Consider the following 13,231-nt stretch of genomic DNA (forward strand, 5'->3'; position numbering starts at 1 on the left):
ATTTGATTAATCTTACTACAGATAATTAGCTGTCGCATAAATATGTGCTGAAGTGCCTTCAAGACAACGTATTAGAATTTTGCTAACTAAATACATCATCTAATTATAATTAATATTAATATATGGGTGAGAAGTATTATTGGCAATCCAAAAAATTACCGTTTTTTTCAAAAACAAAAACAAAAAAACAACGACATGTTTTGACTGTTTCTTTATGTTGCCTTCAAGTACACCTCGAAAATGTTGACGCAAATCCCACAATCCCTTGCGGCGCAGCTAAATCAGACCATACAGTAACAGTCCTATCTGTAAGAATAGCATTCAAGCAGAGCTTTTGTTCACTCCAGAGGGGAACGTCGCTACAGGGGGAATCTTGACACACTTTCTAAATATTCAGCCTCGTCGTCGAGATGATGTGCGACACCACTAACCGAAGTTTCCGGACGCAGTTAGCCGCGATACTGGACAAGCTAACGAAGGCAGCTTTAGTTGAAATAGGAAACCTAGCCGATGAATGCTCGTCCGTCCTTCAAACCGAAATATCCCAGCACAAGACTGAGAACGAGGCCCTGAAGAAGAGGTGCTACTCCCTGGAGGTCCAGCTGAGAGCTGCGAGGGAGGCACAGTATTACCCCGCTCCTGTCAACAGCGGTGGCCGCCGTCACCCCGGGGGACAGGATGGCCAGAAACCTGGTGGGTCTCCAGGCTTACACATCCATTACGATACGTCTCCTTGTAAAAATATAAAAGTCAAGAGTACTGATGTGTATCATTAGGATTCCACTTCAAGTTTATGATGTGTTTACTTCTTGTTCCTATTAATGAATGTTTGAGCTTCACTACGCAGGATCATGTAGGTGCAGTTTGACAATGGAGGACTGTTTACATCCAGTGGCGGAAGTGTAAATTTTGAAAATGTGATTACAAGAGACTGGTCCTCAAGCATGATTTGTGACTATATGTATTGTAGCAGTCGATCCAAAATTCAGCAGTCACAAGTGAAATGAAGAATTTGAGTGGTTCCAGTGCACAAACAGTGACAAATATAGAGAACTAGGAGACATCTGCCATCCAGCAGCACATTCATGTAAGCTAGAACACCTGACAAAGAAGGGAAAGTTATATTTGAAGGATTATAATTACTTATCTTCTCCTTCCAGATCAGCAGCAGTCTGCTCCAGCCATCGACGGAGTCTTTGGGAAGGACTGGTGCATGGACCTGTGGAGAGACGACAAGGGAGGCCCCCCTCAAAGGAAGGAGACATTGCAGCAAGCTACAATGTCAAGCATGGGAGCGCAGGTCTCTGCAGGAATAGCTGCACAGTAACATGAACATTTCCACCAAGGACACCCCACATACCATGACATGTATTCTTAATTATCACATCAGATATGAAAATGTTATTCTCATCTGCACCTTTGCAAACAAATCAGTTTCAAATGTCAGTAAGAAGGAAACATAAACAATGTTTACATAAATATTTGATACGCTGCTTTCAACTTTTTGTGGAATGCACAAGAAGATTGATACTCTTCTCTCGTCATAGACACCTGCGGACCGCTAATTAGCACAGCATAATGAATGATTGTGAATGGGAAGTGTTAGCGTACTTCTGTCAAGAATCGTCAAATACAATTATCTCTAAAACAGTCTTTGCCTGCATTAATAGAATCAGACCTGTGCATGTTGAGGGGTATTCCCAGAAATTGTACTTTTAGTGTCGGACTAAAGACTGGATTACTTTCTTGACTGGGTGCAGTGATTTGATAAAACAGCATAAAACCCGGGCTTTGTGTATAACAAGTGCTTGTCTTGGTTGGTAGGTGCTGGATCTGATGGAGAGAGAACCTGATCTCATCTTTGTCAAGGAGGAAATGTATGACGATCATCCCATCGGACAGCAGATGAGGCTCACAGATAGCAGAAAAGGTAAGCTTGCATTCTAATTCTTCAAAGTATGAATCTTTTATTGTGAAATAAATGCATTTGTCCTGTTTTGACAGGCGTTGGTATTTTTGAAGCAGACAACATGCTTCATAGATCCGACAGTGACCTGCAGCTACACTCGGACGACTTGAACAGCTTCGGTTTGGCAGTTGACCCTCAAACGCAACACCGCTCACAGCCGAACATTATGGACAAGTTAATAGAGGATGCAACCATGAGCACGTTGATCAACAACACAAACCCTCCTGCAGCCACAGGTGAATACTTGGACTTCCCTAACAACGCCCACATGAACCCAACCAAAGAAGTCACCATGCAACCAAAACCCATGAAGCCAACGAAGCAGTTTGAGTGCTTATTCTGCGGGAAAGTGTTCAACTATTTGAGCAGCTTAAAAGTCCACATCAGACGACACTCGGGAGAGAAACCGTTCAATTGCACAGTGTGCGGGAAGCGGTTTGCCCAGAAGACCTACCTGAAACTGCATCAGCGCGTACACTCGGGGGAGAAACCGTACAGCTGTACAGATTGCGGCAGAAGTTTCTCCCAGAAAAGCTCTCTGAACATACATCTTCGGACACACACCGGTGAAAAGCCTTACAGCTGTGTGGATTGTGGGAAGTGTTATGCGTATAAGTATGGTTTAAATCACCACCAGTGTTTCAACTGAGCGGTGAAACCTCGCGATGACCAGAAGTGTTACTCAAGTGCTCTCAGCTTGTGCCAGCATACACAAGAAACTCAAACTGGATGGAAAAATATAGATTTGAAACACTGCAGTTCTAAATATATTGTACAGCCCTATGTGGCGAACGGTGCTGCTGTAATGTCTTGGTTGTTTGTTTTTAGCTTAACCAAAAATACTATAGAGATGTCACAGCAGCCATCAAGTCTTTATGTCAAAGAGTGCCGTTAGACTGGTTGGGCTTTGGTTGATTTAATTGAATTACCATGACTTTTTCCACGCATCAGAAAATAATTCACAACCACAGATTCTCACAAACACCTGTGTAAACTTTCCAAAAAAAATAATAATGCAGAAATCATTTTCGCAATTCACCAGTATATTAAACTGAAATTAATGACAAGCTACCTGGTTTGATCATAATTTAAATGCGTATGAAAATAATCGAAATGAGATTTTTCTGTTAATTTGAACTGAAGCACTTCCACTGTTGTATTCAGGTATTTATGGAAACATTTATGGAAATTTTCTGGCTTTCATTATTTAAACAAAAATTTGGACATTTTCTAATTCTGTGATTTTTTTTTTTCAGTTGTGCGCAAACTCCGTTAGAGGGTCCCTTACAAATGTTACAAGTCACAGATATTCATTTCACGTGACTGATAAGATACCGTGAATCTGATTTTAAATAGTATAGCATGTTATCATCTGTCTGCCGTTTCAAGTTTCGCATACCTCAGTGTCATTTCAGGCCAACAAAGTTCCTCGTTAAAAAAAGCTTTGGACAACTGCGCCATTCTTTGCACACATGTAGCATAAACCTATAAAAACTACCTCTTCATAAAGCCTCACTGTTTGCTTAAAAGTGCAATTTTCATTCATGTATTCATACACACTCAAACGAGGCAGCGTACGGCCAGAAATATGGGATGTTGAGCCTTATTTTAGGAACTGGGAAATGCTAAATTCCTTAGCATGAGCCAGAGGCTTAAACTCTACTGGGGGATGAAAGGAACACACCAACTTTTGACGTCCTCCTAAGAGCCAGACAGGAAGATACATACCACTCTCTCCTCTGTGCTGCACCCAGACCCTTGGAGATCAGCTAGTTAGCTTAGCACAATGAATGGTATTGGATGGGCAGGTTAGCATACCTCTGTCAAGCATTCAGATACACTTTTCATGTTCTTGAACCGCATTAATAGAAATAATGTTTTGCATAATATTTTAATGAAATAATTTAAAATTGTGAGATTTTTGCTGCAGCGACTGAGACAAGGCTAACAGGTGCTAGCTTGTCCAGGTCCTTTGAGTTTCTCTCATATGGAGTCTCATTTTATGGCATTAAAAGCTTTGTGTGTAGAAACTATTAAAAAACAGAAATGTTCACACAAGTTCCAGATAATGATCAAATTATTAAGTGATATGAATTTATGTTGCTGCTGCTTCACTCACGTTAAATACAAATGTTTGATTTTCATAAATGTTAAACATTTATGTCCAATGAACTACACTATGATATTGTTACTGTTTTTCTTTAAAAAAAAAAAAAAAAATCCAAAAAGCACTTGTATGTACTAAGTTGTGATTTTCAGCTGGCCAGAAAAAAAACGATGCACAGGGTGAAGGCTGTTTTTGTCCCCCCCCCCCCATTGTCACTCACACCTGCATGCTCTAATAAAGCCCCTAAAAGGTCTACTTTCTGAATATGTAAAGATTGACTATTTAAGTGCAAGCAAAGTTTTGGACTGAATAATAATAATAATAAAAAACCATTGGTACTTCAAAGGGAATGTTTTATTTAATAAAATTAAGATTTCAACGTGAACATTCAAGATTGTTTCATTTCAAAAAAAGTGAATGATTAAGTGCTAAGTTTAAAAAAAGGGTTATAAAACAGGAAATGTAGCTACACATTCCTTGAGCCAGATGCACAACCGATGTGTACAAACGAAACCACAAAAGGTATGAATTTGTAGTATTTCAATTGTAAAATGTCAGTATTTATACGACTTGAGTGTATGAGTTTGTATAAGCATATTCATTATGTTTAAATGGTCCGTCGTTTATACCTTTTTGTGCCACGTTGTATAAGTCGACTTATGAATTCACATATCTTCAGTCATTTCCCCCAACTTTAATTAATCTGTGACTGGCGATACCACCGCTGATGGCTAGTCTAACCTCCCGCCTCTGCAACCACCATTTGAAGAGATTCTCAACAGCAACTCACATGGAAAATTAACTCAATTTTCCTTTTGTGTGTGGATGTTAGCCTCGTGTACCTGTACACGAGTACACAGATGAGTGACAGTTGTAGAACAGAACAGTGCATACAAATGAGGTTAGAAAAGCAAGCATTTGCCAGTCACGAGTGGGTTTGATGCATCTGGCTGCTGGATTATTATACTGAAGATGTGCAACACATCAAAACATGACATTAAATACACTTGACTCACGTTTGAATCAGTACATTAGTCTCTGAGCTTAATCCATCCATCCATTTCTACCACTTTTCCTGTTAAGGGTCTTGGGGGGGCTGGAGCCTATCCCAGCAGCCCTCAGGTGTGAGGTGTGGTTCACCCTGGACAGGTCACCAGTCCATCACAGGGCCAACACATAGAGACAGACAACCATTCACACTCACAGTCACACCTACGGTCAACTTAGAGTATCAATCAGCCTCGTCCACATTTGAATGTCTTTGGACTGTGGGAGGAAGCTTGAGTACCGGAGAGAACCCACACAGGAACAGGGAGAACATGCAGACTCCACACAGAAAGACCCCATGCCTGAGCCGGGGCTTGAACCTGGAACCTTCTTGCTGTGAGGCGACAGTGCTAACCACTGCACTGCCGTGCCGCCCGAGGTCAACCCCCCCACCCCCCAAATTCACTTACGGCTTTCACAAATATTTCCAATCACTTCCTGTGTAACATCAGATGTTGGTTGAGGTTAATTTTCAGCGTGAAGGTCATCCCACATTCACCACAGCTGTACGGTCGCTCGCTAGAATGGATACGTTGATGGTGACTTTTCAAATTACCTTTCTGGGTGAAACCTTTCCCACATATGTTGCATGTGTAGGGTTTCTCGCCCGTATGGACAACGTAGTGAATCCTCAGAGCCGACGGGTTGGCAAAGGTCTTCCCGCACAACTCACATGACTTGCTGACCCTAAGGGAAGACGCCGGAGGAACACACGTGTGTGCGTTTAGCTTGTTCTTGCGAGCAGGGAAGTGTTGCTTGCAAATATTACAGAAGTTGGACTTGTGTGCTCTCATGTGATGTGTCAGGGTGCCTTTATGAAAGAATGTCCTGCCACAAATTGGACAACTGTATTCGGTTTTGTTTGGATCGCTGCTGGTCTCTAGATCAAGAATATCACTGCTGTCGAGTGACTCTTTATCCAGAAGGCTGCAGTTTTCTGACAAGGTTTCCTGGTTGTTCTGACTTATCCAGCTGGCTTCATTTATTGTCCTCTCTTGTTGACTTTCTTCAACAAACTCCACATCATCCTCATCTTCAATTGGGGCGCTGAAGGCCTCACTTGGATCGTCGTCAGATATCGGCAGCATCGATGGTTCTTCGCCACCACCTGTGAGCACATTTTTCTCCGTGTCCTGCTCAGCTGAAAGGCTGCGGGGGCTTTCATCAACCGGCAGACACTCTGGCTTGTCAGCTAAGCCTTCTTCACGTTCTGCAACACAGAAATAAAATGACAAATGAAAAAAATAATTAAAAAGCAATTTAAAGCTGGTGGATCTGAACAGGCTTGTTCCCCAAAGCTGGTTTTCTGCTGTAATTTACCTTCTGTCGGCTGGTAGCTGCTGGCATCCTCCTCCTCTTCCTCTTCCTCTTTGACCTTAATAATTTGGTCAGACAATGTTGCCACAGACTGAAAAATAAATTAGGGCTGCTAAATTAATCAAAATTGTAATATGGCCCACTGCAAAGACTAAGTGTGTGTAAGAATACCAGTTCAAAACCACACCGTTGTCATTTTCATGCGGATCTCAATGAAAATGTGCAAAAAACGTAAAAATGAACACTCCCTGTCAAATAAGAAAAATCACATCTGAATATCAGCCAAAATATTTGCAATTAAAGGTTTTTTTTTCCAAAATGGTGCAGCCCTACAAATACAACGAGCTCAACGAATCCACAACTACGCTGAGAGCAGAGTCATGTGTCGTGATTACAGTTGAAGTGATTAGTTCACCCAGAATATGAAGATGGAAAAAGTACACAAACCCCAGTACTTGAGTCAAAGTGTAAATACTCCCGATCAAATATTACTCCACCCCAAGTAAAAGTATATCACTCAGATTTCTAATTGAGGTTCAGTACTGGAGCTTTTCCTTTTGAAAGTACTCAAAAGTCCACTTTAAATGTAATTGTGAATGCTTGAGATTTTTTTGTTTTGTTTTAATAATTCAAGTAAACTTAAATACTTTCCCTTGGGGTGGACGTTTGATTGGGAGTATTCATCGCTATCACTGTCAATGTTTGTGTTGCCTTTCAGTTCTTTTCTACACAGCAAGGATGCCTACATTAACCAATTAACCGTTAAACTAACCACTAACCGCATCATGGTGAACACACAGAAGCTGCACTTCTTCCAATTTATTCAACCAGCGACTCCAGGGCTGCACAGCCATGTATCACTGAGTCAAGAGAAAAATACTGGCTATTGCTAACAATAACAAGGATGTAGAGAGACTTAAGTTCCTTCTTTTGCAGCTGCCAGTGTCTGATGACGTGACGCGTGTCAATCCTTGTGTCTGCAGGGAACGCTGACACACTCTCCTTTCTGACAACGCACAAATACATGCAGTTGACCTTCGACAGCCGTCACTCAAAACTAACCGACAGAGTTTTGGCTCCTGGGTAACTGGTGCATTGCAACCAAACATGCTTCACCCAGGAGCAGACATGCTAGCCAACTACCTAACTGACTGACTAACTACTTCCTGTAAGAATATTCAGAGTTTAACTTGATAACATCCAAACAATGTCTGGTGAATTTTAATCGTGAACGACTATCAACAGTCTACGACAGATCTTGTGTTAATTATGATGACATCTGCACATCACAACAAAGCATTTTACATTACAATGTATTTATTTGATGATAGTTTTCGAGGGTCAGAAACTCATCTCATCTTTTTATAGTGCCGCTTAAGAGTTGAAATGACATCAAAAGAATAAAGATCCAAACAGACTACGAGCTGAGCCTGCTTCTCACCTTGTCACTGGTCTGTGGGGGATCTATGACTCTCTCAGAGCTTAAGGGGTCTTTGTTCTTCCATAGATCTCTGCACCATTCCTTCCCAAAGACCCCCTCTATAGTTGGAGGTCCGGTCACTGAGGAAAAGTCAAAACAAATGGCCTGACCAAGGGAACACAAAACACAGACGCGACATGCTAATGGATGGTGTTGAAAGACACTTCTATCGTGAACCAAAAATACCATGAAGAGCATCCGGGGCATCCTTGTCAGTTTGGACAGCCACACTTTTACACAACTTGGGTGCTTTTCTTTTCACCACCGTCAACTCATACTCAAGACTGCTAATTTTCTCTGCCAGGGCGGAATTAGCACACAGGAGACGAGACAACTCCAACCGGAGCCCAGCCGAGTCTTCGTCCACCAGTTTGCAGACCTGGCTGAGGGCAGACCGCGCCATTGTCTCCATGATGGAGGAGAGCTGGGAGTGGAGCGAGAGGCGGCTTACCATCGCTGACGCCGGCGGTTGGAAGGGAAGCCCTATGCTCCACCTAGAGTTTAAATATTAAGGTGTTAAAAAGAAACGAAAATGGGATGCCAAAGCGAGTAGCTAAAGAAGCTAACGCAGGATAGCGGAACTACTGACCTAAATAAATGTGGCAACCGTGAGGTATTTCCGGCGGATGCAGCCAGTCAGCTGCGTTGTGCTGTGAAACGTTTCCTGGTCCGCTAGTGAAGCAGCCCTGTTTTGTCTAATTCATTTTCCTAAATGCAGAGGGATTCTTGGCGTATCAAAGAAGCTTTTCAAGACTGAATAAACGGGAATATCTTCGTTACCGCAAACATGAACACGGAGAAGGATTTTTCGCCCCTGACGCCCAATATTGTCAGAGCGCTGAATGACAAACTGTACGAGAAGAGGAAAGTCGCAGCTCTGGAAATTGAAAAGCTGGTGCGGGAGTTTGTGGCTCAGAACAACTCTACTCAAATCCGTCATGTTATTCAGATCTTGGCCTCGGAGTTTGCGCTTTCCCAGCACCCCCACAGCCGCAAGGGAGGTCTCATAGGACTCGCAGCTTGCTCCATCGCCCTCGGCAAAGACTCGGGTCTGTATCTGAAAGAGCTGATCGAGCCCGTACTCACGTGTTTTAACGACTCAGACAGCCGCTTGCGGTATTATGCGTGTGAAGCTCTCTATAATATAGTCAAAGTGGCCAGGGGAGCTGTGCTGCCCCACTTCAACCTGCTGTTTGATGGTCTCAGCAAGCTTGCAGCTGATCCAGACCCCAACGTTAAAAGTGGATCAGAACTCCTGGACAGGCTTCTTAAAGACATAGTAACAGAAAGCAACAAGTTTGATCTTGTGGCGTTTGTACCTCTGCTGAGAGAGCGGATCTACTCCAATAATCAATATGCCCGACAGTTCATCATCTCCTGGATCCACGTCCTGGAGTCTGTTCCAGATATCAATCTGCTAGACTACCTTCCAGAGATTCTAGATGGGCTCTTTCAGATTCTGGGAGACAACAGCAAAGAGATCCGTAGAACATGTGAAGTGGTGCTGGGAGAATTCCTGAAGGAGATCAAGAAGACACCATCCAGCGTGAAATTTGCAGAGATGGCCAACATTCTTGTCATCCACTGCCAGGTTGCGGATGAGACTAAACTGACCAATGACCTGATCCAGCTGACAGCTATGACCTGGATGAGAGAGTTTATCCAGCTAGCAGGCCGCGTCATGCTCCCCTACTCCTCTGGGATTCTCACTGCAGTGCTGCCGTGTCTCTCTTACGATGACAGAAAGAAAAACACCAAAGAAGCAGCCAGTGCTTGTAATCATAGTCTGATGAAGCTTGTGACACCTGAGGATGATGATGAGGAGGAGGAGGAGAAAAATGGAAGCACAGAGTCGCCATCCAGGGAGGACAGCCCACCCAAGACCGAGACAGACGGTAGTGACATGCTGAACGCATCACAAGAATCCGTTGGCTTCAATAATATCAGCTTCTTTACTCCTGTGGTTTCTGATAGACCTCAGGTAACTCTGGACCTGGATGGTATCGTCCAGGTGTTGGACCGCCACCTCCACGACTCCTCCACCGGCATGATGACCCGCATAGCCGTTCTAAAATGGCTATACCATCTTTATATCAAGACGCCACGCAAGATGTTCCGCCACACTGACAGCCTGTTTCCCATGCTGCTGAAAACGCTTTCAGATGAGTCTGACGAGGTCGTACTGAAAGATCTGGAAGTGTTAGCTGAGATTGCATCATCTCCTGCCGGCCAGACGGATCAAGGTGGATCTTGCGACAGCACTGACAACAAACTGGAGCTCAAGGTACCAGAGGGTACCAAGCCAGGGCAGCAGGCCAGCACAGGCTTCAAAGCGGTGGATTCATCCCCCTCCACCCCCAGCATGAACTCTTACTTTTACAAGTTCATGATCAATCTGCTTAAACGCTTCAGTCTAGAGAGGAAGCTTCTAGAGAACAGAGGAGCCTTTATCATCAGGCAGCTGTGTCTGCTGCTCCACGCCGAGAACATCTTCCACTCCATGGCTGACATCTTGCTAAAGGAGGAGGATCTCAAATTTGCCTCCACCATGGTTCAGACCCTCAACACCATCCTGCTGACTTCTGCTGAGCTCTTCCAGTTACGCAACCAGCTGAAGGATCTGCGTACACAGGAGAGCTGCGCCCTGTTTTGTTGCCTGTATCGCTCCTGGTGTCACAATCCCGTTGCCACCGTGTCGCTCTGTTTCCTCACGCAGAACTACAAACACGCCTATGATCTCATCCAGAAGTTCGGAGATCTGGAGGTGACGGTAGACTTCCTGATGGAGGTCGACAAGTTGGTGCAGCTCATCGAAAGCCCCATTTTCACCTACCTGCGTCTGCAGCTTCTGGATGTGGAGAACAACCCTTACCTGATTAAGGCGCTGTACGGCCTGCTGATGCTGCTGCCTCAGAGCCAGGCCTTCCAGCTTCTCTCCCACCGTTTAGAATGCGTCCCCAATCCAGATCTCATGAGGACTGTTGATGAGTCCAAGTACATGGACTCTAAACAGCAGGCAATCAAACGGGCATTTCACACTCACGTGGATTACAGTGAGCTGCTGCAGCATTTTGACTGTGTCCAGAGTAAACACCTAGAGGTCAGACACCAGCGCTCCGGACGTGCCTCTGATCACCCGGACAGGAAGCTGATGTGAGGCCCGTGACTCAGCTAGAGAAGCGTGAAAGAAGAGCGCTAAGGGACATTTACTATAAAAAAATTTGATTCACTATGATGTTCTTGAAGCCAAAAAGTATTAAATGTTAGTTCACATCATAAAAACTGTCCTAAAACTTGTCAAGATAAAAGAAGTTTGTAAATTTCTTTGCTTATGAAGATGAGACTGTCATGTAATAACCGCTTTCTATGAAGATTTTGAGAATGTACAGAAAATCTCTAAAAGACACTGCTGGTTACACTGTTGTGATCATCCGTATCTTATCGTGTGCTGTCTGCGGCTGAGAGTCTCTCCAGCTAAACGAAAAGGTTACATCATTTTAAGTGAAACCGACATGCATTTCAGTGTTAAATAGCTCACTTCTGTTATTTAATGTCCATGCAAACCATCACATTATCATGGCGTATCACGATGTGAAGGATTCCGCGTGAGCAGAGTGTGCCCTCAAGGTCGCCTTAATCTCGTATGAGCCAGAAAATAGATGTCACATGCTGAGTTGTGACTGAGTTGGAATGAGAGCTTGGAAGTCATTGATATAGTTTGCAGGTCTGAATGATGTTACGCTCCTCGCCGTTACTGGCGACTGATCAGAAACTACCTTTCACACCTGAAGCTTTTAATTCTTTGTCTTGCTTACATATGTGCATTACTCTTTGTTTTAGCTGTTTATTCTTTTAAAGATTTGCACTTTTGTCATTCCTGTGTAAAAAAACAACAACAACAAAATCAATAAAGTGGACCATGTGATTAAGAAGATACTCCTCAGTGTGGTCATTACTTTGATGTGGACTTAGTACTGCTGATGGGCTCTTTATTCTTCAGGCGCTAAAAGAAGGTGCATAATTAAATGTAACTCTGGTTTGGGTCACTTTTTCAGTTAATCACCCCTTGGATCACATAATATGGAAACGTATTAATTCCGTTCTCTAAGATTAGGATGTGTGTTTGTTTGTTTTTGAAGTACAGCATTTGCTGCTGTAACGTCATGACAATATAAAGGGCTATAGTTGGTACAAAGAAGCCAAAATAAAAATGAGTTGAATTCTTTTTTTGTCAGTCTTTATAAATCTGTTACAGAACTAATGATTAACGATAATTATCTGTCTAAATTACTTTATAAACTTTGAATCAACAAATGCAATGTTTATACTGGCAAAAATGTAAGATAAGATAAGCCTTTATTTGTCCCACAGTGGGGAAATTGGCTCTGTTACAGCAGCAGAAACTGAAGTAGCAGCAGAAAAAGTACAGAGCAATAAATAGCAAAAACTACAGTAAAAAACTAGAATACACTGTAATACACCATCAAAGCAGCATAAGTGTTGGCTATTGCACAGTACCATGTTAAGGTTACACAAATCTATCTAAATTAATAGTGATTTGATATCTGAGACAGTTTTAACTTTCATTGAAAGCAAACTATTTTGTTGATAAAGAGAATATTTGGATATTGATGTAACATTTAACTCAAATTTAATAAGGAAAAATGTCAAAACATTGCCTAAATTATTTGTAGAGCTCAAAATTTGAGTTGCTTATATGTCTGGCATATCTTTCCACCATAACTGGCTCAGACAAACAAAACCACTGATTTTGTCATTGATTATTTCCACTTTTACTTCCATGACTTCAATGGTTTTCCTTGGAGGGGCATACCGATTTATGGCGCAGCCAAAGAAGGCTCCCCCTCCTCTTCCTCCATTCCTCAGGGCCGTGTGTAGTTGAACCCCCCTGCAACCCACTATAGCCTGAATAAACAACAGAACGCAGGTCAGCCATCAGCGCTACATTGAATTTCACAGATGGTGGCTGACGTGTCTGCTCGGTGCGTGGACGCTGTGTGTGTTTCTACCTCAGTGGTCTTCTTCTATGGCTGCTGCTTTCTTGTTTGGAGCAGTTCTGGATAGAAGAAAGTTATTGACAGCAACACATCTCACGTGAATTATCAGAATGCAAAGAGAGAGAATGTGTTTCTTCTCTGTGCAGCTGATCTGGAGCCTGGCTGCCAAAAATCCGACATGCATGGATTGAGTATAGTCAATAAAGTAGGCCTTCAAGGACCGTGAGGTAAGCTGGATAATCAGAATTCAGCTTTCTTTCATTCACTGAGAAATTTCCAGCGTGCATTTTTGT

General features: G+C 43.0%; 3 protein-coding genes across 3 annotated transcripts; 2 read left to right on the plus strand and 1 right to left on the minus strand.

The window, feature by feature from the left end:
- Positions 1-267: 267 nt before the first annotated feature.
- On the plus strand, positions 268-4,575 carry LOC147244970 (uncharacterized). Its single transcript, XM_086184307.1, has 4 exons — positions 268-693; positions 1,161-1,300; positions 1,825-1,930; positions 2,005-4,575. Exons 1-4 carry the CDS (start codon positions 411-413, stop codon positions 2,616-2,618), a joined length of 1,143 nt encoding a protein of 380 aa, XP_086040433.1. The 5' UTR covers positions 268-410; the 3' UTR covers positions 2,619-4,575.
- Positions 4,393-8,528, minus strand: LOC147244971 (uncharacterized). Its single transcript, XM_086184306.1, has 4 exons — positions 8,107-8,528; positions 7,882-8,000; positions 6,444-6,531; positions 4,393-6,333 (listed from the first exon to the last, which is right to left on the minus strand). The coding sequence occupies exons 1-4, from the start codon at positions 8,372-8,374 to the stop codon at positions 5,555-5,557; spliced, it is 1,254 nt and encodes a 417-aa protein (XP_086040432.1). The 5' UTR covers positions 8,375-8,528; the 3' UTR covers positions 4,393-5,554.
- Positions 8,114-11,852, plus strand: vac14 (vac14 homolog (S. cerevisiae)). Its single transcript, XM_086184305.1, has one exon. It carries the CDS (start codon positions 8,708-8,710, stop codon positions 11,075-11,077), a length of 2,370 nt encoding a protein of 789 aa, XP_086040431.1. The 5' UTR covers positions 8,114-8,707; the 3' UTR covers positions 11,078-11,852.
- The last annotated feature ends 1,379 nt before the right edge of the window (positions 11,853-13,231 follow it).

The sequence above is a fragment of the Aulostomus chinensis genome, chromosome 18 (genome assembly GCF_037954235.1).
Source record: "Aulostomus chinensis isolate RoL2024-O1b breed Wild chromosome 18, RoL_Achi_v1.0, whole genome shotgun sequence".
Classification (NCBI taxonomy): Eukaryota; Metazoa; Chordata; class Actinopteri; order Syngnathiformes; family Aulostomidae; genus Aulostomus; species Aulostomus chinensis.